General features: G+C 42.9%; 1 protein-coding gene and 1 long non-coding RNA gene across 8 annotated transcripts in view; one reads left to right on the top strand and one right to left on the bottom strand.

Annotated features, from left to right (window-relative positions):
• The window catches only part of ATF7 (activating transcription factor 7), a 115,959-nt gene that overhangs the window by 28,639 nt on the left and 60,483 nt on the right, over nucleotides 1-26,837 (top strand). For 4 of the 7 annotated variants that reach the window (XM_077329034.1, XM_077329035.1, XM_077329037.1 and 1 more), the window contains one exon: nucleotides 842-905. In XM_077329034.1, coding sequence (XP_077185149.1) covers nucleotides 858-905 — 48 coding nt within the window. In that variant the 5' untranslated portion in view covers nucleotides 842-857. Of the gene's footprint in view, nucleotides 1-841; nucleotides 906-4,825; nucleotides 5,153-26,837 lie in introns of those variants that run through there. The other 3 variants (XM_077329039.1, XM_077329038.1, XM_077329040.1) reach the window with 3 other exon arrangements.
• LOC143833336 (uncharacterized) lies at nucleotides 2,076-4,598 on the bottom strand. The gene is made up of 3 exons (XR_013229594.1): nucleotides 3,755-4,598; nucleotides 3,517-3,669; nucleotides 2,076-2,381 (listed from the first exon to the last, which is right to left on the bottom strand). It is a non-coding gene; the product is annotated as an uncharacterized LOC143833336 (long non-coding RNA).

Here is a 26,837-nt window from a genome sequence, read left to right as displayed (position 1 = left end):
TTCTAAATGTTTATGTCACTTTTGTAAGATTGTAGGGAATCATGAAACTGGTTAATATCTTTACCTTACCTTCTGCATGAGAAATGGTATTCTGCTTGTCGTTGAATAGCCCAGTTTACCCCCATTTTAGAAGGAAGAATTAGTGATTGAGGGTGGGGGAAAGGAGTAAAGGTCACTTCAATCATACATTTTATATTATGAACTATTATTTTAGGGACTGGCTCTGTTCAGGATCTACCTGCTCCAAATGTGAATAGTAGCTTCAGTCCGGTGTGGTCATTCTACATTCCAGTGGTGGCTAGTGGTGACTGCTTGAAGTAGAGAGGTTCTCCCCCCCCCCCCCCCCGAAGAGGTACTTACCCTTTCATGCAATTCAGTTCTCATGTTAACTGTGTTCTCTATTGGGGTTTAAGTGCATAACTTTAGCATAACTTGGGCACATGCCTCACTGGCCCTTAATTTCACCCCTTCTGTTTCTTGTTTTTTTTGTCATCTACAGTGAAATAAATCTAGCCACAATGGTTTCTGCATGTAGGATTGAACCATATGATACTGGCTGGCAGGCAGGAATGTCTCTTCCCCCTCCTCCCTGCCACTGCTCTGCCAAAGCAACTTTTGGATTGTAGTTGCACCTCCCCCCCCCCCCGCGAAAAAAAAAATTCTCAGAGGAAATGATCCCCAAAGTCTTATTGCTTTCCCTGCCCCTTAAGGAATGATTCTTCTACATTAATCACTATTGTTAAAATGCATTCTTCAAAAGCACTTGCACGACTGGTATCTAATTTCTCCCTCTTTCTTCTTTGGCTTATTTAATATTTTCTCCTCTTTTTGTTCTGTGTAGCTCAACTGTGAGAAATATGGGAGACGACAGGCCATTTGTGTGCAGTGCCCCGGGCTGTGGACAGGTATGTTTACAGTATACTTTATTGCAAGTGTGTCATTGTGAATCAAAGTGGCTGTTTTATCACTAAGGCAAAGAGTTTAAAGCCAGTGTTTTACGTGATCACTGGAGGTAATCAGATCGGAGGATTTCCAGTGTGTAAATCCAGGTTACGAGCAAGTGCAAGGGCTCCGAAGTAATGAAAATCGCCTGGCTTCTGAGCTGTGTTGGTATTCTGCTGATTCCCCCTCATCCCATAATATTCATAGAGTTCAGAGGGGACCAACTTCATACCGATTACTGTTTGATAACAACACGGAATGTCTCTTTCAGGGCTTATTTAACCAAAGAAGCATTACCCTGTTAGGTCACATGTCACATTTTAAAAATGTATTTATTTTGGTGCAGTTCTATCTTGCCCTTCATCCAAGGAGCTCAGGACAGCATGCTTCATATCTTTTCCTCCATTTTATCCTTACGATAACCCTGTGAGGTGGATTAGGCTGAGACTGGCCCATGCTCATTTAGCAAGGTTTAGGGCAGATGTGGGGGTTGAACTTGGGTTTCCCAGCTCCTTGTCTGACAATCTTGTCAGCTATGCCATGTAGTGTGTTTGCCATCTTCAAAATCTGTTTAGATTGTGATGCTGTTGCCACAAGCATTTAAACTAGAGCTTCAGGGACTGCATTTCTGTGGCTTGGTCCTCTTTCTGTTAGTTTTAATCATTTATGGGCATAGATTGCTTTTTCATTTGCAACTGAACAATTTCATTTTCAAATGGAGAAATATTCTTATTCACGGGAGATAAGTAACTGATTGAGCTAGGGCAGTGAATTTTCTTAACTGTCTTTGCAGTCAGCTGGGCATTTCTGTACACTGAATTTTGTGATGTTTTATATGCATGGTGCCATTGTATGTGATGAGGAACCCAAGACCAAAAGGGCGGCATATATGCATCCCATGCCAGAACTGGCACTGCTTTATGTTCATCCGTTTGCATAATGGAGCACACCACGCATTGAAAAATAGTAACGTGGACTTCAGCATAATTATTGATTTATTCATTAATATAATCTTTCATTTATTTGGATTTTTATACTGCCCATTCTTTGTAGCTCTGGGCAAGTAAGTAAGTGCACAGCAGAAACTACCACGTAGGCTGCAGTCGACATCCATAAGTAGAAGTTCCATTGAATGCTGTTAGGTCTGTTCTTAAGTAAATGTTTATGGAATTAACCTGTTAGCAAAACTGGCTTGAAAAAACACATGAGACTAAGCCTTCTTGTGGTATGTGCAAAACACATTGCATCTTCCTTGTAATACTATTCTTTAACAAATGCCGTAATACAAGGGAAAAGCTGTGAAAGACAAAAGCCATTAAAATTATTTATTTTATTTTATTTTTATGCTGCCCTCCCATATGGCTCCGGGCAGAGCACTATGGATGACTTGCATGTCTGTTAAATTGCCTTCTCAGCTGCTGTCCTGCAAAATCTCCCACCTGTGAATGAAAACACAGAGTTTACTTGGTGGTCTCTGTGCATCACACATGAGGGGCTTTGCTCCTTGCGGGGATAGCTTTTTCATGCAAAGACCTCTCCCTCAGGAAAGTAGCTTAGAACTGTGCTCCCCTTAAAGTGCCTTTTTTTGTTTGCAGCAATGAGAGTAGCAAACGCGTTTCAGCATTTGCTTTTTATTTTTGGTCCTGAAATTCAAAAACAAAAACATTGAAGGTTGTGTTTAATTTGCCAGGGCTTAGTTTGTCTATATTTGTGGGAGTTAGAGGGGCCTGCAAGTATAGTGTGGTTTTTCATGGATTGGTTCCCTTCTAATCTGCACAACAAACAGCTGGGTCAGCTCAACCATTACATGTTTTTATCTGCGTGAACCAATCTGATTGGTTGAATGTGCAAATGTGACATCTGAACCTGAGACAATCATTTAGTGACTGGCAGCAATTTGCTTCTGTTTGCTGGGGTTTCCTTCACTCCCTCCCCAGCCTCCGCAGCTGCAACACTCATGGAAGCTACTGCTACCCTATAAAATGGGGTCACCCTCTTAGGGATTTTTTTTCACAGGCGGGAGATGTAATGGCTCAATCCATGCTAAGAAACTTGACATGCAAGAGCTCACTCAAATGCAACAGTTAACACTGTGGCTTGACTCACAAGCTCTCATTTTGGCCACAAGATATTGCAGAAGAGTCAGGGCATTTTACATTTTGTGTAGCAAGAGTGTTTCCAGCATGTCCATGAGGCCAGTTTCCCAGTGACTGTTCTAAAAGAGGATGCACATCTGCAGATACACAAACACTGCTCATTAACATGTGTCTGTGTATTTGCAAATATGTATGAGCCTCTTGTGGCGCAGAGTGGTAAGGCAGCAGACATGCAGTCTGAAAGCTCTGCCCATGAGGCTGGGAGTTCGATCCCAGCAGCTGGCTCAAGGTTGACTCAGCCTTCCATCCTTCCGAGGTCAGTAAAATGAGTACCCATCTTGCTGCTGGGGGGTAAAATGATAATGACTGGGGAAGGTACTGGCAAGGCCACCCCGTATTGAGTCTGCCATGAAAACGCTGGAGGGCGTCACCCCAAGGGTCAGACATGACTTGGTGCTTGCACAGGGGATACCTTTACCTTTTATCTGCTTTTTAGATATTATGGCGTCCACTGTGTCAGCCCCCTGGAAACATGTTTGCAGACTGGAGTGTTGAACAGTCTTCAGAATGGTGTATTCAAGTTGGAGCATTCCTTTCTTCATTTAGAGACGAGCCTTTCATTCTCCCCGACCTTCTTATTGTGCAAAAGGAAGAAGAAAACTCAAATGATAGAGTCTTTAATGTCCAGAATAACCAGAAACTAATTTGCTACTTACCTTAAGTATGGCCATTTGAGGGAGCATTCCATACTGAGCATAACATTTTAAAGATGGAGTTTGTTTCTTCATATGTATCAAGTTATGAAGTTAAGATATTAACTTTAGGAACAATAGGCTGAACTTGGATCCTTTGGTACCCCTCTGCTCAACTAGGCTCCTAACTCTGACAGAAAAAAATATGGTTATCTTCTGCTGTCACCTTTCCTGAAAATCTGATACAGCGTAATCTCGATTTGCTATTTGTGAAACACCACACAGTGTAACTGCATACAAGCCAAGGACTCGTTTTACTGGTGCAAGAGTTAGTAAGCTCAGTTCAAAATGCAAACTGAGAAGAATGGCTGGCAGTCTTTTTCTCTCCAATCTCGGGGGAAAAACTGTCCCAAATACAAATTTGCCACTCACTACTGTGGTGTTTGGCGAGAAGCGTGTACATGTTGTGCTGTCAGTCGACTGCTCCTTTACGAATTCCTTCCATTTTACACTTTTCCCAAAAGTGCTGTGGCGATCAAGCGAAAATCTAAAACCGATCTTACTGTCCCCTTTGCTCTATAATCCAAACTAGTGGGCTTTTAATGGGCCTGTAAACATGTTTTTGGTTGCTAGGTCTTTAATGACTGTTATTTTTGGATTCTGTACATGATCACTTCCCAGCAGTAAGCCTGGTGTGACACAGCTGAGTTCTAAATGTGCTGCATATACTTCTTTTAAAAAAGATTCTGCTGAAGGTCGTTTATCTGGTTTCTTTTCTAAGAGGACAGGTGACAAGTCTTTCCATCTCCCCCCCCCCCTGCTCTGAACTGGTTGCTCAACAAGAATGTCTGTTGGAAGGGAAGAGTGTGTGTGTGTGTGTGTGGGGGGGGGGGGCGGGGGTGATCCTATGCCAAGGATTTAGTGTAATACTAAGCATGGACCTTGTAGTATTCGAGGAATCCTAGCTTCATTTTAAAAAGATAAGTGTGTAACCTTACATTTAAAAGATATTGTAGTAAACAAGATATGTTTTTTGTCTTTATAAGGCTTCTGAGCGGCTGAATCAGTATACATGGTTTAATTTAATAAAGATTTCTACAGAACCTATGGCCTCTCACGTCACCATCTAGCACTGAGCTGCCTAGTCAAAAGCTGTTGCTCAGCTGTAGAACATCAGTCAGTGGTTACCAGAGCAGCTATGACATCAGTCTTCCAAGAGATAACAGGCCACTATGACTTACCTGGTTAAAATAGAATGTTAGAATCACAAGAGAACAAATAGGTGCAAGGTTTCTCAGAATACAGTTTCCTTTGTGGGAGCACATTAGAACATTTCTAAGGAAGGCGCATACATGGAAGACCTAACATTAGAGCTCATTTTGTCTGGTGGGTTTTGCAGGAAGGACACGTGAGTAGAAGCTAGTAAGAATCCAGTATCCTAACGAATTCTTCTCTTAAAAACTCGATACAGCTGCATGGGTAACATTTTCATCTTGCAAATTCTGTATAGAAGTCATTTCCAAAAGCACCACCAATTGAAGGAAAACATTTTTGGAAGAGACTTTTACACAATCTCTTTATTCCCAATGGAAGCTGCACAGAATCCAAATTGTAAGAGCTAAGAGTAGAACTAGGTCTTTAAGAGCAGAACAGATCAAGTAAGGTTTCAATGTTTCTGGGTAAATTATAGAAATCTTAACTAGCTGTAACTAGGGTGACATTTTGAGTCTGTCTTGTACTTGTGTGTTTCCTAGAGTCCTTTCTCCAGTTGATTCTCACTAGGCATGGGCAGTTTAGCTCTGAAAAGCCAAAAATACCTGAATCAATGCTGATTCGGGTACTTTTTTGGCTCATCTGAGGCGAAACACCTATTCCCTGCATTCGAATTGTCTGAATCAGCTATTTAAATGCTCCCCCCCACACACACACACTTTCTTAGGCTTGCCTGCAAAGGTGGGGCAAGCATTTAATAGGAAAAGCCAGTGTGCCAAACAGGTGCCCCACCCCCTCTCTTTAAATCCCTCCCCCCAGCTGGGTTGCTGTCATCAGCTATTTGATGGGTGCTGTCTTCCCCTCTCCTTCTTAAGACAGCAGAGACACTGCAGCCTGGGAAAGGGGTAGTGGTGGCGAACAGAAGCCTATACACAAGAAGCCCTGAAACTTTTCAGGTTCGGCCGAATCTGAAAAGGTGAAGAGGTATTTGTGCATTTCAAGTTTGGCCAAATTGTTCTGGCCGAATCCAAAACTGCATCTTTTTTTTCACATGCTTAATTCCCATCTTTTTATTATCATTAAAAGGTGAGAATCAACTGAGAAAAGATTCAAAGTAATGCACAAGTGCAGCATGGACCCACACTGGTAATGGGGTGGGGACTGGTTGAATCCAACCAGGATTATTTCAAGTACATCACACCTTAAAACAGTAGAGCCGAGAGGACATGGGTCCAGCAGCTCACTGAGTCCGTTCCCTGCCTTGTAGCAGCATGTCATCAGGCAAATACCCTTCCATCCTTGCGTTGGAGGCGGCCTGTTCAGTGATTATATAAGAAGCTTTTTCTTAATGTTTGTCTTAAAAGCTCTGACTCTAACTATGGCCCATAGTAGCAAATTTCTAGAATAAGAAATCCATTGAATTGTTTTCAAATTTCTTTGCCACCCTTCCTCAGGGCTCAGGGCATCTAACAACATAATTTAATAAAATAACTAAACTTCATGAACATTTTAAAATCGGTCTGCATTAAAAGCAATCAGAACTCATTGCTTTTTCCCTGATAGGACAGGAGGGTGTTGTGGGGTGCTTTGATGTTGAGAGGGCATTAATATGTTATCATTTATGCTTATGTAGGGAGGCTAGGTCATATGCGGTCTTTATAGGCCTCAGCCATAGGCCTGATAGAACAGGTCTGTCTTGCAGGTCCTGTAGAATAGCGATCCCCAACCTGTGGGCCGCGGGCCACATGTGGTCCGTCGACTAATTGGAGGTGGGCCGCGAAGGACGCCTTCTCCCCCCTCCCCCTGGCCCTTTACTTCACCCCCCTGGCCCCCCCAGTAAAATTGTCAAGTGTTGAGTGGTCCCCGGTGATAAAAAGGTTGGGGACCACTGCTGTAGAACAGTGGTCCACAACCTTTTTCAGGCTGTGGACCAGTGGGGGGAGGGCGATCCGGGCGCTGCGCATGCGTGGCAGCCCATGCGCAAACACGCATGTGTGGCAAGTCTGTGCTTGCTCCATGTATGGTTGCAAACGCGCATGCGCTGCACTTTTGTGCATGTGCATTTGCAGCCGTGCATGCGTGTTTGTAGCCGTGCATGGCACAAACACGCATGCGCGAACCTGCCGCGCTTCCCTCTCCCCCCCCCCCCACAGAAAGACGCTTGCCGGGCCGCAAACTTGCGGCCTGGGAAGTTTCTCACTGCGGGGGGGGGGGAGAGGGAGCCGCAGCCCGGTGCCAAGCCACAGCCCGGTGGTTGGGGACCACTGCTGTAGAACTCTTTTGTGTCCCGCAAGGCCATGATCTCTCTTGGGAGAGTGTTCCACCAGGCTGGGGACAGGGTCGAAGAAGCCCTGGCAGAGGCCAATGTGTACATCTATCAGCTGCATTTATCATTCACAGTGTCTGTGACAATAATGTGTAGACTCCATAAATTGCATCAAAAATGCACAAATGTGCTGCAGAGTTTTTGCTTAGGACTGTAATTCTTATGAAATTGCCTCTTCAACATTAGATACGGATGGTAATAATGAGTCTTCAGTTATACATACTTTGTAAGGAGACGTTACAGTTTCATATCCTTGGTGCAATAATACGTGTGTTTTATGCTGTGGTATCTACACCACAAATCAAAACATCTTATAAACAGCAGTTCTAGACTTTGACTGAAAGCGTCAAGTTCAAATAGCCCTGTTGATGAAGGTACTGGGCATCCCCCCGCCCCCGGTGGTTCTCCAAATGATTTTCTAAAGCTCTTTAAAATGCTCACAGAGATAATAAAATGCACCCTTGGTTGAGCTGAATGTGAGCAATAAATGTTAGTGATGTTGTTAAAGCAGGAAAAGTATTGACTAAAATTGTATAATGATGCAACCTTCTCATTAGACCACTGAAATACACTCTTGTATTAGCTGTCTCGGGGGCATAAAATTGCTCTCACTGGAGAAAAGGACTAATAACCATTTCAGACAACCAAACGGCCACAGCAGGGATAGGGATTCAATCTGACTTTTGTTCCCAATGAGTTATTGCATGTCCACTCTTCAGGGTACAGCTACCTATGACTAAAGTGATGGGTAAAATCCACTGAGCTGGGTACTGTGCTTTGGGTTTCTGCACAGTCATTTGGCTAAGAGTGGAAGTCCAGATTAGATATTTTCAATGCAGTCCCCTGGAATGGCCATGATACCTTATATACTTGCGTATAAGCCTAGTTTCAGCACCTTTTTTCACACTGAAAAAGCCCTCCTCGGCTTATATACCGTAATTGAAATAAAAGCCTGCTCCAGTCAGCCAATCATTGCGTTGCCTTTTGCAATTGTGTACTGCAAGCTGAGCTTGCTCTGGCAGCTTGTAGGACATGAATGGTTTGACTGAGGGTTTCTTCCTCCTATTTTTTATTTTTATTTTTTATTTTATTTTATTTATTATATTTATATACCGCCCTCCCCGGAGGCTCAGGGGAACAAACAACAATACATAAAACAGTCTATAAACATGTGAATAACTTTACAATAATAACTAATGGTTGTAACTATATAACAATGTAACAGTATAAACAATATAGACAGTGTTTCCTAGTGTTTCTTTCTTTTTTTTATCTGAGGGGCAGCATTGTTTGCCTTTTCTTCTTGAGGTTGTGTTTCTTTTATAAGTTGATTTTCACAGTTCTTTCTTTCAGTGTTCAGTTTTACAGTTATTTATTTCAGTGTTTTGTTCTGGGAGGTCACTGCAATTGTAGTTAGAGTTGTCCATTCTCCCAGTTTGGTAGCTGTTGTACTTGTTGTAGTAGGTTGCCAACTTCGGGTACTGTTGTTCTGCACAGGTTTGCTGGCTTGGGGGCCACTGTTTGGTTCTCCTGCCAGAGCTCTTCTCACAGAGCAGTTCTGTTAGAGCTCTCTCAGGGTGTCTGGCCTCAAGAGGAGAAGGGAAGGCAATTGTAAGCCGCTTTGAGATTCTTTTGGTTAGTGAAAAGCGGGGTACAAAACCCAGCAGCTATTCATCTTCATGATTTTTCTGTATTTGTGTGTGGGGGGGAGTATGTGATGATGGAGCATTTCCCACCTTCGGCTTATATGCTAGTCAATAAGTTTGCCCAGATTTTGTGGTAAAATAAGGTGCCTAAGCTTATATGCAAGTATATACGGTGTCTTGGCTCACTTCAGAATTTTGTCACAGGCTTACTAGGTGTTTCCGTGTATTCCGCAGCACTCTAAAACTACAATATCAAATCGGCTCAGTAAAGAGGGACGTTGTAAGTTCCCAGTGGAAAGGAGCAATTCCATCCCAGCCTAGCTGTTGCAAAATATAGTGGTTCATAGTTTATTATATGCATTCCTCTCCATTTCCACCCACTTTATTAAATTCCAAACACATGGCATTTGCAGGTAGCATTATAATGTATTTAAAGTAGAAGACTGTCGTTAGTATGCCTTATCCGGTACAGCTGCTTTGTACTAGAGAATCTTTTTTTTAATAGGTGGTGCAATAACACTGACTATATGCTGCAAGGCAGAGAATTTAGACAGGTATCAAGGGGGAAAAAATTGGAACATTTCAGTTTTTAATACCTGCCACAAATCACCACTTAGAGTTTGATCGCATCACTACTTTTATACAAGCCATTTCCTCAAACAATTGTCTGCTTTTTAAACCTACCACTTGGACAATTTATTCCCCTTAAGCTTGTGCTACTCAGAGTGTCATCTGTAGAAAGTCCAAGAAATCAAAAGCTCAGAACCTGCACGAGGCCAGAAAACGACTCCCCTTCTTTGTGCTTTATTGTATCCTCTTATCTTGTCATATAATAGAAATAATGTTTATGGCACCGAAGCCTCAGCATCACTTGGCATTTAACCAACCTCAAAAGTAGTTTATTGCTTTGTATACTCTGCCACTATAACCATTATCCCTTAAATCTCTATTGCTTTGTAATATATGAGCCAACAAATGGCTCCTGTGATTGGTTAAACATGGCACTGAAGCCAAGGTGTGTTTTATAGCTGGTATAATACAAACCAATATAGATTATTCCTGTTACACAAGCTCTTGTATTAAAAGATTGAGAGGAGGGGGGAAGGTGCCCTCTCCTTCCCTCAGTCGGCTTTCCAGTGGTGGTCTGCCCTTGTTGTCTTTGACTTTAAGCGGCAAAGCATGTGATTGCAGGAAAGCCCTCCTCTTCAGCAGGCTGGTGCTTTCAAGCACACAGCCTTGCATCTTGTCCCATCTGCGCTGAATTAAGTGGGGAGGGAGGGTTACTGAACATTGAAATTGGGGTTATACTCATTCCGATTGGCATAAAAAGGAGTTTTAAGACCTTTTGATATGTACTTGTTCACATACTGAGTTTAAGCTTGCCAACTATTGGTCCTCTGTTAGAAGCCTACAGTATTTTGGTGGCCTGTACAAAAAATCTTATGAAAAGCCCAAGGGCCCAAACTAGGCACTGCAGTGGAAAGTTCTCCATGTTGCTTAATGGTAGCTATTGATGGTGGGACTAGATTGGTGCTGCAGGAGTTTAGTTGCCCCCCCCCCATAAGATTCCTGATTTAGCTTTTGCCTTTTTACCCCTAAGCACTGTCTCAGGTGTAAGCTGAGGTTCACAAATCCCAGGTCACCATGACACCTGGACATTTAATTGCAGCACTTAGTATTTTCAGCAATGATTTATTATTAGGCTTTTGTTATGGCATCAGCCATGGTTACCATCATTTATTTATGTATTATTTATGTACTGCAACTCTTTTGTCATATTAAATATATATAATAAACTATGATGTGCTTAACAGTAGGTTTTGTGGCATAATCATGAGAAAATATTATTAAAGGCTAAAACATTGTGTCTGGTGCCTAGATGCTTAAGCTGACTGTTGGAGCTAAAAACTGTTTTTTGTCAAGATTTGATATAAACATTAAGGGGGTCAATTTGGAAAATGGTGGTTGGGATGGTTAAATCTCCCCCTGCCCCCAGCTCCTATGACGGCTATTAACAATTTTTATCCGCAGATCTGTTTGTGCATCTTCTGTCATATCTGTAGATTCAAATGAGTAGCCGTGTTGGTCTGAAGTAGCACAATAAAAGCAGAGTCCAGTAGTGTCATGTAAGAAGATCATAGTCTGACGAAGGGTGCTTGCACTCGAAAGCTCATGCCTTGAATAAATCTTTGTTGGTCTTAAAGGTGCTACTGGACTCTGATTTTATCATATCTGTGTTGTTCATAAAAACCTTGTCATTATTCCCCTAACTTCTTCTATTTGTTTTCATTCAGTCATAGACAGCTGGGATTCCCTCCCAACCCACCCTCCCAGTCTACACATCTTAGTGTATTCCCAAATGGGCTTTATTGTGCTATTTAAGTATTTAAAATATTTATTAGCCAGCTACTCTCTTGCAGAACAGAAGGCAGCTTATTATACAAATAAAAAATTAGGGGAATCACAGTAAAAACAATAATTATAAAACTCATAATGGCCACAGTTTAAAAACTCAAAATTGAACTGCCAATAACAAAAGCAAAATCAAACAAAATGCAAGACTAAATAAAACTGTCCTCACCTGCCTTCTGAAGACTGAGGCTTTATGCTTCTTCCTACCCACTGAGGAGCATTCTTGTGCCCTGTGGCATATTGTGTTTGGAATTGGAGGGCCTTTTAAAAAGCGTAGCGTGATATGGATTGGGTTGTGTATGGTTCTCTAAAGAAAGCCATTTAAAAGCACAGTACAGTTCAGTCGGTGGTTTGCTAACCTGTCGGGCACTTTGTTAGGGGGTGTTAATCTGCTGGAGATCCACAACCTGAAGGAGGTTCCCCTGCCCTCAACCAGGGTCAGGGCTTTTTCAGTCCTGCCCCCAACCTGGTGGAATGGGTTTCTGGGAGAGCTGAGGGCTCTGCAGGACCTGTCTCAGTTCTGCAGAGCTCTTCCACCAGGTCTTTGATTGAGGCCAGGACAGGTAAGATCAGTGGCCCCTCCCCAAGCCAGCTGCAACATCCTCCTCCTCACCCTGAGCCACATAGTGGCTCTAGTTTCCTGTCCATAGTGCTTACATATGGTTATATCGTGATATGTGTAATCATTAAAGGTTTTTTACTGAACCTCCAGTAGTTGCATATTCTTAAACCAGTAAAAGATATATCATAGTAAACTGGCTGACTGTTCTGTGGATAAAGAAGGTAGAGCTGCCCCAAAAGGCTACTTCTACTTGCTCAGGGGACTTACCAGTTTTGCATTTTGCAGGTGTGCAGAAAAAGATCACTCTGTAAATGCCCCCAACATGGGTACAGGCACCCAGAAGCACCATGAGGACTATTGGCAATGCTTCAGAAGAGTGACAATGTCAGCAGCAGCAGCTGAGGGTCAAAGAAAGGGGGGCAGGGGGGGCTTTGTAAGCCCCTGATAATTGAAGACTAGGCGGATATATTAAGAGGAAAGAAGGGATTTCTATATCATTTGCAGTTCCTGCAGTTCCACCGCAGGCCCCCATCTTATCAATGTATCTTAATTCTCAGATCAGAGGGTACCTTAATCCAGAACGGAGCTATGAACAGGCGCGAAGGTTGCTAGAAGCCACAACAGCAAGCCTTGGTGTCAGTCAGGAAAACAGCGGGGAGTCAATGCCCTTTCCAAGACTGTTTTGGTCTTTTGGGGGAGGGCCCATTGAGACCAGGGAGGGCAGCAACCTTGTGGTGATTTGCTGTGACTTGCATGACCCGGCCTGGCTTCTTGCTTCTGCTCAATGGAAGCCAGTGTGATTGTAGTGCTTAGTTTCATTATAGGATCTGAGAGAGCCAGGTTTGAACAGCCACTCTGCTGTCAAAGCTCACTGGTTCACTTTGGGTCAGGATTGTACCACCACACAGGATTGTACAGAAAAATTATGTCAGCTAGTTTGGCTTGCCATTGAGGAGAAAGTGGGTTCTAAATGAAGTAAATATCAGTATAGCCGATAAAAGGTCAGTTTATGGGTGGAAAGGATAAAAAAGAAACAGGGATATAGGAGAGGCTGTGGGACTTTGCATGAGAAGGGAAAGAGGAAATAATGTAGGGAGGGGCATATGAAGAAAGTGAGGTACCCCCTGCAAGTCTTTGCAGGTTCCTCTTTGTACAACGCAGGCCTGTGGCTGCCACACAGCTGGGCCATAGATTTCCTGAGTAGAGGCTGCAAGAGGAATGGAGGGAAGGAAAGCTAAAAATGGGAGAAGATAAAGTAGGTTGTTGGGCGTGACAGAGAAGAAACCAGGAACAGGGGAGACACTGTGGGGGCTGCCAGGGAAGGGGGAAAGGGAATAGCAAGGGAAGCTTAAATGGGATGCCCCATGCAAGTCCTTCTCATAATCTTTAATTCTAAAGGAGTACAGAGAAGGTAGGGAAGGACACAGCTGGTGAGAATGTGGCAGCTTAAATCCCCCCCCCCATTCCATTCCTCTCCCCACAAAAAACACCCCGTAGTAGGTGAGGTTGAGAGAGCTCAGAGAACTGTGACTGGCCCAAGGTCACTCAGCTGGCTGTACATGAAGGAGTGGGGAATCCAACCCTGTTCAGATTAGAAGTTGCAACTCTTAACCACTACACCAAGCTGGCTCTCCAAGGTATATAGGCTTTAAGATTTCGTGACACATGCACAGCAGAATGCCATCAAATGGGTTGCCTCTTACTCAGAAAAGGAAAGGATTTGGAAAGCTCTCCAGAATAATTTGCATTTGACAAACAAGTACTTGTGTGGACACAGTGGAGCATGTGGGTCTCAACTGGTTCCTAAAGGCCATAATGAATCCTAGCTGTAAGAATGATTAAGCTTCCAGGTTACTGGAAGTGGCTGCTATTAAACAATATTTAAGCCTTTAATTATATTTTAGAGCACAGAACACGTTATAGTGCTTTTGTAGTTAAAGGTCTGTCAACATTTCCATTTTAAGCCTTCATTTCTAAGGGGTTTATAATTCAGTCATAAAAATTCATTCTAGGCTGGAACTTGGCATACAGGAGCTCAGCCAAGGAGCTTTTTTTCTTTATTATCCAATTTGGTTTAAATTGGTTTGGCCATTTTTAAGTTATAGGCGTGTTAAAAAATAAATGTTCACTGGCTCCAGATGACTTTTCAAGCTTATTATTTAAAGAAATTAGCTTTATATACAAAGTGCCCCTACAGTTGACTGTTGATTGAAACACAAAGGCGGGGGGGGGGGAATGCCATTGTGGTATACTGCAAACATAGGACAACAACCTCACTAACATATGATCCAAGGATTAAGATTTAGGACAGAGGGCTTTTCCTACTCTAAGGTCACAGAATATAGATGTTGTAAAACAACAGCTATTCTAAACTTTGCAGCAATGGGGGCCACCAACTGAAGCGGGTATAGGACCTGTATCATACCCTCCCTGAGATGAACAAAATTTCCAGATACCCTCCCTGAGATTAACAAAGTCTGCTGCATTTCTGCCAGCCCTATACTCGAACCTTTAAGAGTATAATCCAGTGTCAGGACCAGCCTCAATAATGCATCTGTACAGCATCTTGTTGCCTACTGGTATTTGAACCAATCGGCTGAGATGGACTGAACAGGCATCATTCCTCCTCTGCACCTCGAACATCCAAGCCGCATGGCCATCATTGTTCCTGTGATTGCAGGGCTAGGCGTAGGCAATTTCACAAAAAAATGATTAGGACACAAAAATGTTCATTAGCCTTTTCCCCACTTACGCTGACGTTAGTAATTTGTGGCACATCAACAGAAGGTGTGTGTATGGGGGAGGGGAGAAGAACCACAAATCAGGTGTCTTCCAATTTCCAGATGTTTTCTCTCACGTTTGCTTAGTCTTCCCTAGGGTTACGTGTCATAATACGAACAAAGACATCCTGGTGACATATTCCCAGGCCTCAAGAGAATGTAATAAAAACAATGCTAGTTAAAGCATGTAAACGATGAGTTTAAATCTGGTGCGTCATAAAATACCCATAGTTTCATGTTATGTTGGAAATGAGTCACAGGCTGCCAAGTAAGCAGAAATTCAAAAGTCTGGTCTATACAGGCTATACATTAAATCAGAGAGAGGTGAATAACTAGAAGCAAGAAGCCTTCACAGGCTGGCTCCTGTATCATTAGATATTGAATACATACCCGACTGTGTTAAGTACTAACTAGACCAGGGGTAGTCAAACTGCGGCCCTCCAGATGTCCATGGACTACAATTCCCAGGAGCCTCCTGCCAGCATTCGCATTCGCTGGCAGGGGGCTCCTAGGAATTGTAGTCCATGGACATCTGGAGGGCCGCAGTTTGACTACCCCTGAACTAGACAAACATCACTTGGAGTGGGAGTTCAGAGGAATACCAAGTAGCATCCACTCATGTCCAGGAGCAAACACACAGAAATAGGGATGACAGAACAGGAAAAGGCTTACATAATATAGCCCCCTTGTACTACAGTGAGTGGAAGAGGATTCTCTTCTGGCTTCTGTAGATGTGCAGCTAAAACGCTCCTACCTGAGAATAAATCCCCCTGAGTTCAGCCATGCTTACTTCTGAGTAAATATCGACCAAGCAGTGTGGGTGAAAGTTTGTTTAGTCTCCACACAAAGCTGAAGGAAGAAGTAGGTGGGCTGAGCAAGTTTCCAAAACTAGTGCCAATTCTGTCCTTTCTTCTTCTTTTTTGGTCCTAGCCAGCAGTAGGTGGTTTACCTTGCGTCTGTAATGTGCTGTGGCTGCAGTTTCATGGCACCCAGCAAAATGGGGTACAAAATGGCGATTCTAAGCCACTTTAAGACTCTTTTGAGTAATAAAAAATGGGGTACAAAAAAACAGCTTTTCTTTGTCCGAAGGCACAGAGCACATACTTCCTGCTGTTTCTCTTAAGCAGGTTCTTGTTCGGTACTAGGCTGATCGAAGTCTGTGCTTTAAAGTCAGCAGTATGACACTCACTTTAATCGCTCTATTTCAATTCCTGCATTTGCTGTATGGGGATAAGACTACCAGCCCACTTTAGATGATCATGAAGTGCCACATGAGTGTGTTCTAACTGGGAGAGACACACCTCCCCCATTAAAATTGGAGATAGACATTCTGGAAATAGGATTGCTCCATTATGAGTAAGAATTATCTCTCCTAAAGAGGAACCTGGCCTCTGTGTTTCTGCGTAAATCACTACATTTCACGCCTCTGGAACGGAAGGAGAGGCACATGCAAAGCAGTGACTCAAGGAGAGAGACGCAATGAAGTAGCTTCTGCTGTATTAGAGTGTTGACAATGCATGGTACTCGGTATGCAGATTGAACAGAATTGCCTTCCTCTAGCATGAAATTGGGGTCACTGTGGGTAGGCAGGTAGTTGAGAGTTCCTACATTGTGCAGGTGGTTGAACTAGATAACCCTGGAGGTTGCGTCTCTTTGAGTCTATGGAAGAGCTGAGACCAGAACAGGAAACTATATAATCCACCTCTACTGAGGGCAGGTTTTTGTACTTGGTGTGGCTGGATTGCTTGCTTCCACTGCACAGGTGGAGGTGAATTGCTTGTCCTTCAAAGTTAATGCCAGTAATTTGTCATGTTTCATTGTTCTTATTCTGCTTTCTTCCAGAGACACATCAGGCAGCCTTTTTACCCTAGGCAACACATTGTAACTCTACATCGTCATGTATCTTTGCTTTGTTTCTTCTGTAGCAAACATCAGGGAAGTCCTGGGATTATTTTAAAAATGCTGGAGAGTTGTTTTAAGATTGTTCTCCATTTCCCATAAACTGCATCAGAATAAGAAATGCAAGGTTGTTTTTTCTTAAACCATTTTATTGTTTACAATATGTAACTTTTGAGTCCCTAGCTTAATGTTCAAAAACTGATTCAAGTTTTTTTAAATATTTTATTTTCAGGCTAAATAGATCCAATAAACTTTCCAAATGTTGTTTGAAGCCTGTCATTTTGATGTATTAGAAATGCAAGCATGTACATGCAAGTAAGACCCCTTGCTGAGGGTTTTTGATGTGGATGCTTGTCCTTGGCTTCCATTTGAGAATCCCATCCCACACTGATGACTGCATGTAGCATACAGGCAGCTGGTTTGATTGCAGGTCTGATAACATGCTTTTAATTCTCAGCATTTACCTAAGAAGACACACAGAGATCATCCATACCTTGTGCATTTAATTTGCATTTGGTGGTTAAGGCTGAGGATTCTACTGTGGCTGTTTCTGAGGAACTCAGTGAAAGCTCTGCACAGATCTGTGAGCCCCTCCATACACTTATATACACAAAAGGCACTCTGTGTATGTCTCCATACATAATGAACATTATGCTTCTCTATTATGCACAATAGTCTCAATGGTACTTAAAACAGAAGCCATCAATTGTGACATTAAAAAGGGCAAAACAAATGTTAAAAATAAACCTTATATTGCAGCAGTGGTAGCAGTACCAGTGATTTATCCAGCATTGCAAGTAGAGGTTTTTCACATTATATATATAAACTGAGCATTTTGGCTGGAGATTCTGAAAGCTGGCTGGCTCCTCAGAGTCTCCTGTGGAAATCTTTTACATTTCCTACTACATTGAGATGCCAGGGATTGAAATTGGAACTTTCTGCATGCGAAGAAGGTGGTTTGCCACTGAGCCATGGCCTCTTCCTGTGGCTCAAACAGGTTTTCAACCATTGGCAGGGTGCCTCCTATTAAATCTCCTTAGCTTGGTCATCTCATAGGCACAGGACGGGCGCAGAAGTCTGTTGATCTTCATGAAAACATGAAGAGAATCTGGACCAGTGCTGCATCCCTTTACCCCAGATGTCATGATCGTGCTGGACTCTGCACAGCTGCACCCAAATCCAGGCCTGCAGTGTGTGTTCCTGAAAATTGCTGGAGAGGCTTGAGTCTGAAATCTCAATGTGTGGCCCAGTTACTGTATTAATGTTTGGTAATATAATAAAGCCACTGTCTTTAAACAAGAGAAGCTTATTTCCCTCTATTACATGTCTTTGCTTCATGATTTGTAGTGTGCCAGCAATAATTATTTAAGTCATTGTGTGGTTTTGTGGAAAGTTCCGAGATTGCTGCAAAGGTACAGTTTGGGGTTTTTTTTTTTACTCTTGGCTTGGCTACAGCCTGGTAAGTAACTGTGAGAGGCAATGTGTTACGCAATAAACCACTTTTCTTTAGAGCTTGAGACATACTCTGGCTGCTTGACTTAAGAAAAACAAATTAAATCAGCTGTCTGTACAAGCTCCTTCCTTAGTAATGCAAGAAACCTGCTGCCGTGATCAGAAATTGAGCCCAGGTGTTGGAATTGAGAGTTTAAAAAGCATGTGTGTGGATGGCACAGTTCAGAATTTACATCTAGGCACACTGAATGGGTTATCTGCTTTTATCAGGAGACCTTTTGTGTAGACTAGGGCAGAGTCTGCACTTACTTTGTTTATTCCATTGTCAATCCTGTTGAATCCAGATCGCTTTGAACTTGGGTCTTCCTCTCCCCCCCTCCCCATTGGAAAAGGAAAGTGTTCTGCATGTGGTTAGGGTAGTTCAGAATGGGGGGGGGGGAACCAAGCCTCTTTCTTTCTTTTCTTGAACGGGGGGGGGGGGAGAGAGGAGCCAAGCAGGGAGCCTCTTTCTTTTCTTGGGGGGAGGGGGAGAAGATCAAAAAAGGCAGAGAAGGGAAATAAAATTCCAGGACCAACAGAAGTTGAGAGAAATTAGGGGCTTCTCCTTTAAGGCAAGCTTGTCACATGAGCAGGTGTGGCCTATCAGAGGTTCTTTACCATGGAGCTTGCTTTCCCAATCCGGATTTGAAAAATATTGAGGGTTAAAAGCACTCCAAGGTATCGCACAATAAAGGTAGTGTGACTCCGGATCAATCCTTCTTGCTGCAGAAGGAAAATTTAAATCGCCCCAAATCCAAACGGAAATCGCATTCTGTGTAGAGGGCAGGGACTGAATCAACCTGGGAAATAAAAGCTCCGTGCAGTTTACACCCAGGATACTGATCATCTTGAGTTACCTCTCTCTCAATGCATATGGCTTGGGCTGGTTGCATGGCATGATGAGCTATTTGCCCAAGTGCGCTGGATCTGGGAGGTGGCCCGAGGAAGTGTGTTACTAACGGGTGAATGAGTGGTTCATTTGACTTGGTAATCTTCCAGTTCTGTGATTGCAGCACTTATTATTCATTGTTCACTATCAGAGTGAGAAGCCACCAAAAGGCCATAAAACCAAATGGTTCTATATTCAAGTAATTATCCTTAGCGTGGGGCAAATAGTCAACTGATGGAAGCCCAGCAGTGAGCTTGATTTGCAATAATCCTTAAGCAAGTCACCACCAGCTGTGTGTTGATCAAATAGCAAAGCCTAGCACTCCCAGCTCTATCCCCAATTTCAGAGTACTTTGAACATGCTTATAAAACTTATAAACTGCATTTAATATTAAATCTGGATTCAATATAGAAGCCAATACAATAAAGATGCAGTCTTCATCCTTTCCATACTGAGAACTCGCCTTGACTTCCAGTCTGTAACACTTGACCTAATGTTTAGGTTTATCAGCCCTTTCACCTGCATTCTCTAGTGCTTTTCTAGTAAAGGTCTGCTGGTTTAACTTTTAAGCACTTGTCTGGAGGCCTCACTTTAAAAGGATGTGGACAAAATTGAGAGGGTACAGAGGAGAGGATGGTCCAGGGCCTGCGGACCAAGCCCTGTGAGGAAAGGTTGAGGGACTTGGAAATGTTCATCCTGGAAAGAGGAGGTTGATAGTGGACATGAGTGCTCTTTTTAAGTATTGGAAAGGTTGTCACTTGGAGGAAAGCAAGGAGTGGTTCCTGTTGGCAGCAGAGGAGAGGACCCACACAAATGGGTTTAAACTGTGTCTAGAACTGTACAGGCTAGGTAACAGTAGTACAGCAGTGGAATCGGCTGCCTAAGGTGAGCATTATTGGCAGCCTTTAAGCAGCAGCTGGACAGATACTCATCATGGATGCTTTAGGCTGATCCTGCATTGAGCAGGGGGTTGGACTAGATTGTCCATATGGCCCCTTCCAGCTCTACGATTCCATTATTCTATTGGCCCTCGGGACATGGAAGCTGATTGAACTAGATGGCCCCTTCCAACATTCTATGATTCAGTCTTCAAGATTTAGTGGTAGGTTGCAACCCACTGTTTGAATTCAAGTGGTATCTAGAATATAATCCAAAATGGACACAGGTGATGGGTGGTGTGTACTTCCCCTTGTTGAAACAAGAAATGGCAAGGTCTTCATTTGAAATCAAAAAGTGCAGTGAAAAGAGTAAATTCTTCTCCTTAATGGGAATGTAATAATGCTGGAATCTACCCTTCATCCTGAAGCCATTAGAATTGCCATAGTAGTCAACCGGAAAAATGACACAATGGGTGACACGTTAACAGAAATAGACGCAACTCTATTATGTGGTTTCAGCTTTCAGGTTTTGCTTCTGCATGGTAATATCTTTTTTCCCCCCCTTTAAGAAAAACAAAACTGCTCAACTCACAGCGAACAATAGACAATTGTCTGGATTTTCCAGTAGTTGTAGGGCTCTAGCTGATAGAGTGGTAAGACTAAATTATATACCTTCCAGGAACTTGCCACCAATTTCAGTTTTCCTGCTGTAACTAGGCTATATTGATGACCTCCTTCAGTGGCTTTCAAACAGAATTCTAGGGAACCGCAGATAATTGAGAAACCCTTTCAAGCTTCCAAAGGAGAGAGATTTTCCCCCTCTGATGAATAGCTGCAGGGAGAATATTGGGTATGTTCTGCAGAGCAAGGGAAGGCCCAGCACCAGTTCCTTGTGTGAATTGAGTGTGGGTGCTACAACATGCAACAGAAATTTCAATGCCACACAGGGTTCATTGGCGGATAAGGCAGTGTCTGGGCTCCTTGAAAGTAAGAAGTTTGAAAACTGCAGAAGTGCTACCTTCCAATGAGTAGAGTAGCACAGCAAGCTGATCAGCCTGCTTAGAACAGACACTGCACATACCGTACACCACCTTGTAGGCTTTTGGGATAGGCGTCCTTAGCAGACCCTGGTATAACAAAAGATGGCATCTCTCTTCTAATGGTGCGAAGAGCACTTCTCCTCCTCAGGAAGGATAATAATTCCTTCAATACACAAGAACTATTTCTGGATAGCTGACCGATTTTGGCACAGCGCTTCTTGCTGATTCCAGATGTGAGCTACTTCCGACTGCCAGGGGTACATCCCTGATACAGACCCCCTCACTGATCCTTGAGCCACTAATTTTTGATAGGGGAGGAAAATGCACTAAATCCAAACAGCCCCCTTTTTTGGGAGGGGGAAAAAATCAGTTCTGTAACCACCGCCTTCCGTTAGCAGCATGAATGATTAATAGCATACGGATTTAATTTTTTCTTTAAAGAAAAGTGCTTTGAGCTCCTATCTGGTTTATTGGTGCGGAGAATATCCTCAGAAATGTCTAAAATGGGATGTAATCTCATTACTGATTTTTTTTTCACAACAGAGACAAGAGTGTGAAGGTGACTGACGGCTGCTGCAGCAGTGCAGTTTTTATTTCATAAAATGGCCATCCATTCTTGTGAATTGCTAGTCTAAATCGATCCCATTTAACAACATAACAGGACTCCCCCCTCCCCCCCCTTGCTATCCTGGCTGCCATGCGCTGCCTTCAGACATTTTAAGCAGTTCAGTTAGCTCTGTCTATGCAAGCAGCTGCAGGAGTCTTTATCGGTCTGTCTATGCCAGGGGTAGTCAAACTGCGGGCCTCCAGATGTCCATGGACTACATTTCCCATGAGCCCCTGCCAGCGAATGCTGGCAGGGGCTCATGGGAATTGTAGTCCATGGACATCTGGAGGCCCGCAGTTTGACTACCCCTGGAAACAGTTGCAGGAATCCTTTCCTGCAGCTCCCTTGGAGATACGCTGTTGGTTCCATATACTGCTATTTGCAACCTTTAAAATGCCAGTGTTGGCTCTGCTCTAAGCCCTATCCAGGACGATAGAACCAGCATGCGAAAGTCTGAGCATTGCCTGTTGTAACAAGCTTGATGGCACAATGATGACCTTTTGCTATTGCAGCCAACGCCCTAGTCTAAAGAAATACACTGCAGCTGCTTGTAGGAAGGGTACATAGTATAGAATCTTAAAGAAGCCATATTGCACGTTGAGAGAAGCCAAAAATAAAAGGGTGTTTTGCAAAATGCAACTATTAAAAAACCGTTTGCCAGCCTCTCTTTGATCAGTCTGCTTTCAACCTGTTTTCTGTAAAAGATTATGAATGAGTGTTTCTTAGATGAAAGTCTCGGTACAAATTAAGACTCCTACTACTTCTGATTGGTAGAATCTGTTTTCATTTATCTTAGTTGCCCCAATAGTCTTTGGCAAGGGAGTGTCCCCATTGATTCTCCTGTAAATATGAGTGGTTTGGGGTAGCATCAGGGGAGGGCACGGTATATAAATGTAAAAAATTAAAAAAATGGTTCCCCATCTGAGGAGGCTATGTGGGCTGGGAGTGTGGAGAGCCACATGTTGGTGTTTCTGCTTTTCTCAGAAGGTAGTGCTGAGGGACTGCTGCTCTGCCTCACATCAGCCTATGTTATGAGGTCTCACGGGGATCTGTTTTGTCCCCCTAATATTTAACCTCTACATGAAACTCCTGGGAAAGATCATCCAGGAGTTTGGAATGAGTGACACCCAGTGGGTGACACTCAGCTCTCCCTAACAGCTGTGTGAGGTGAGTGTGGAAGTCCAGGATAAGTTCCTGGAGAACGTACTGATTCATTGATCAATAAACTGAGGCCTAGTTTAGACAAGGCTGAGCTACTCTTGGTCAGTGACAGACTTGCTCAAGGACTGATGGGTCAGCAATGTCCTGGAGATGACCGCATCCACTTTGAAAGGGCAGGCTGATGGATAAGGGAGTCCTGCTGGAAATAGGACTACCACTGGAGCTTAGTATCCTTTGTGGTTTATAGCACTTTTTGTCAGCTTCATCAGATATGCCATACTCAAAGCACAGTTGGCTATGATCATCCATGCTCTGATTACATCCAGGTTAGATTACTGTAGTGTACTCAGCTTGGGGCTGCCTTTGAAATCTGTCTGGAAACTTTAGTTGGTCAAGAGTATAGCAGTTGGATTATTGTCAGGGACTAGGTAGAAGGACAGCATTATTGCTGTTGTGAGTTCTATACTGGCTGCCCATGTATTTTTGATAGCCCTCTTTAAGTATTTGAAAGGTTGTCGCTTGGAGGAGGGCAGGATGCTGTTTCCATTGGCTGCAGAGGAAAGGACGAGCAGTAATGGGTTTAAACTACAAGGACAATGATATAGGCTAGATATCAGGAAAAAAAATTAGAGTAGTTCTCACTGGCAGTCTTCAAGCAAAAGTTGGATACACACTTTTCTTGGATGCTTTAGGATGCTTTGGGCTGATCCTGCGTTGAGTAGAGGGTTGGACTAGATGCCTGTATGGCCCCTTCCAACTCTATGATTCTGTGATTAAAATTCAAAATGCTGGTTCTTTTTCACAAGGCCCTAAATGGATTGGGACCAGAGTAGGACCATCTCCTTCCATCTTCTGTAGCCTACCAGTTAAGATCCTATTACCAAGCCCTGTTCTCTCTGCTTTTCCTTCAGAGGTAAGTCAGGTGCTAACGGAGGGGGGGAATCCTTCAGTGGTGGCACCTGTCCTTTGAAATGCTTTTCCCCTTGAGGCTTGCCTGACATCTCCAGTACTTTAAGCACCAGGCCAAAACATTTCTCTTTACCTAGGCTTATGTTATGGTAGTCAAAGCTTATGTTGTGTTGTTTTATGCCCTTTTATGCCTTGGCCTGTTTTTTATTGGCTTAATTGACTTGGGTTTTTTAAACTCTTTTTATTCTCTTAGGGGTAGCTTTATTTTATTATTTTGATTATGAGACCGCTCAGACAAATTTAATTTTCTAAATTTTTTTTTATTTTTTTTAGTCTTAGTTATTAAAAGCAATGTAAAAACAGTATAAGTTTACTTAAACTCAGTATAATTGTTCAAGATACAGATTTTTCATATTTCACAGCCATTCGCAATATGCCCGCTATTCCTCGAGGATGTTTGGTTCCCGCAGAAATGTTCAGAATTTGGAATCTTTTACACTTTTGTCTTTTCAGTGGCAAGAAGAAAGAAATGTGGTAGGACTGAATAGTGAATAGCTGAGAAAACATGCCTGGAGGGTGTGAGGGAAGGGAATGCTGTTATCCATGGCACAACATCTGAAATCTAGAGCTCAGCCAAGTGCCCAATTAGCTCTCCTTGTTTTTGCATTCCTTAGTGGGCATCCAAAAATGGGCCATTTTTAAAGGCCACGATGAGCTGCCTTAGGTTTGATGGTCCAAAAAGCACATTGGCTTGCTTTAGCACTGGTGGCATGACATCTTGTGTAAAGCATATGGGACAGGTTTTTCCTGCTACGCTGATGGCAGAATTCTTGTAGCTGCTTACTGCCAGCTGGTAGTCAAGTCTGTGCCATCATAGTGGGTGCTATGATTACTAAAAAGGTTGTGGCAGGTGATTATACACCATGAGCCCATGTATATATTTCTTTGCCTGGCAAGTGGTCTTTGCAGTTCGGAGCAGCTGCTTTAGGTATATGACTTCACACACTACATTGCACCAGTGTAATTTGCTTTATGGCATCAGTGTAATGTGGCATGGTGTGACATTAGTGTACATAACAATCCCTACTAAACCCTGAAGCCAGGATACTGCATTCAAGGTATCTTTACTGATGCTGACTGCACTGCATCTTTAAAGAAGGAGGGGAGAAAAGGATATGCTGGTTGGCTGCTTTTGACTGGCAGGAACATACGATTTCTAACCTGTATATAAGATAAGATGCAAATGTAAAAGAAAGTTTGTATATATCTTTGTGGGTTCTTTTCTGGGTCTTTGCAAGGCATCAGCTAAAAGCTTTCAAACATGTCTTACAAGCTTTAATGATTAGGGACACATAAGGAAATTTTTGGGATACTGGCTGCTGCCCCCCTTACAAAGACCTGTGCTTGAACATTTGTTGTGTTTTATACATACTGCTCTGCCATAGACCACCATGACCAAGGTTGAAAGTTCTTTCTTAAATTTTCAGTTAAATCAGCGTGCATATTTTCAGGCTCGAGATGCAAACGGACCCCAGTTTAATGGGTTTGTGAATCAAGCTCTTCGTATAACACGGTGTCACATGAAGACTGTGACGAGCAAAATACACTTTTGACATTCCCTTCTCTTGCCCAAACGGATTCAGAACCACTTCACCAGTAACTGCATCTATAGAAGACCTCTGAAATGCAGCCAACTTTGTTAAAGCATGTAACAACATAGAAAGGCCTCTGAGATATTTTTGGCCAAGCATACCAAGTCAAAACCCCTGTGAGTGAAAAGTTCAATGAAATCTTTATTTGTACAGGGATGAAAGAGAATTTGGTTCATAGGTCAGTGGGGATTGGGTTTGAAATGTCTTCTGTTTTCTGTAGATATATACATACAAACTGTTCAAACATTCCTTTCCCATTTTGGAGTGAGCCCTCTCCCAGTTTCCCCCCTATAGGTTATTTGGGGGGAGGAGGTAAAAATTCTGCATCCTAGCTACAACTGCTGATTTATGAGCCCACGTGAGAGTTACTTCTGATGCCATGTTGTATTTTGATGTAGATTAAATTAAGTGCTTTCCTTCCACCTGCCTATAGTCCCAACCTGGATGTGCTAAATTAAGTTAGGATGCAACAATGGAAGATATATTGGCTAGTAGGTATGCTTTACTCATCATTTTAAAGAAGCTGTTACTATTACTCCTGCAAAGAGGTTTTGAATGAGAGAGCTCTCACCACGCACATTTCACACCTGTGATGGCAGTTGGTTGGACCATTAAAAGAGTTGTGTTAGGCCAAAGTGGCTCATGATCAAAAGCTTGGATTTTGTTCATTTGTCTGCCAAGTTTGTAATGACCTCAGGAAAAAAAAATTAAACTGTCATTTTTTACTGGCATATCAGGAGAGTACCTTGTTTCCAATATAATACGCCTCCAAACCTGTGACTTCAATTTATTGGGCTGTTTTTTTCCCCCCAAGTTCCCCACCCCCTTCTAATAAGCGTGCCTGGGAATTTTTTGGAAAGAACTCTTTGTCCCTTTTTCATTCTGCCCGCTTCCTTCACTATTTTTAGAGGAGTAAATTATCCTGTTTTTCACTCCCGTGTTTAATATATGATCTGAGAATAATTAATGCACACACAATGCTTTATATAGGGAAAAGGAAATCCTGTTCTTTCCTTCCCTTACATGTACTTGCTGTTTTATCCCACTCCACCCAGTAATCTCCTGGTCTGATCTTCTCTCCTGCCTACCTGCTTAGTCTTTCCTCCTCCAGTCTCATGCTTCACCCATTCTTTTCTCCCTCCCTCACATCCTCTGCAAAGTCACCTTTCCCCCTCTGCTCATGCTTCCCCCCCCCAACTTACCTCGTTTTTGCACCATAGGTTTTTGGGCACCATGTTGGGTTGACTTTGAAAACGCAAAATTCTATCCAGAGTTTTTCCTCTGCAATGTTTGTCCATGTGGGGACACTACCATGGGTGGACTGCACCCCTCCCCCATTTTATTTTTAAATGTTTGGGGGTTGTTAAGCTTCCCCCAAGAAATCTTCACTTTAAAATCTGCCTCCTTGCCTATGTAAAAGAAAATTAGTCCCCACAGGACATTTTTTGGTTGTTGAGCACATGATGTATGTATTTCTTGGAGACATTGTTATCGGAACAACATTTTTCATCCTGTTGTACCATTTTTCTTCTTCTGAAACAAGTTTTCATGGCTGTCAGCGGCCCATGCTTAGCGTAAGATTTCAGTCTTTTCCTACTCCCCGTCTTGTTTTATTGATGAATATATAAAATAATGTGTTCACG

This window comes from Paroedura picta, chromosome 3, assembly GCF_049243985.1.
Source record: "Paroedura picta isolate Pp20150507F chromosome 3, Ppicta_v3.0, whole genome shotgun sequence".
NCBI classification, from domain to species: Eukaryota; Metazoa; Chordata; class Lepidosauria; order Squamata; family Gekkonidae; genus Paroedura; species Paroedura picta.
This window is presented reverse-complemented; position numbering and strand designations above follow the sequence as displayed.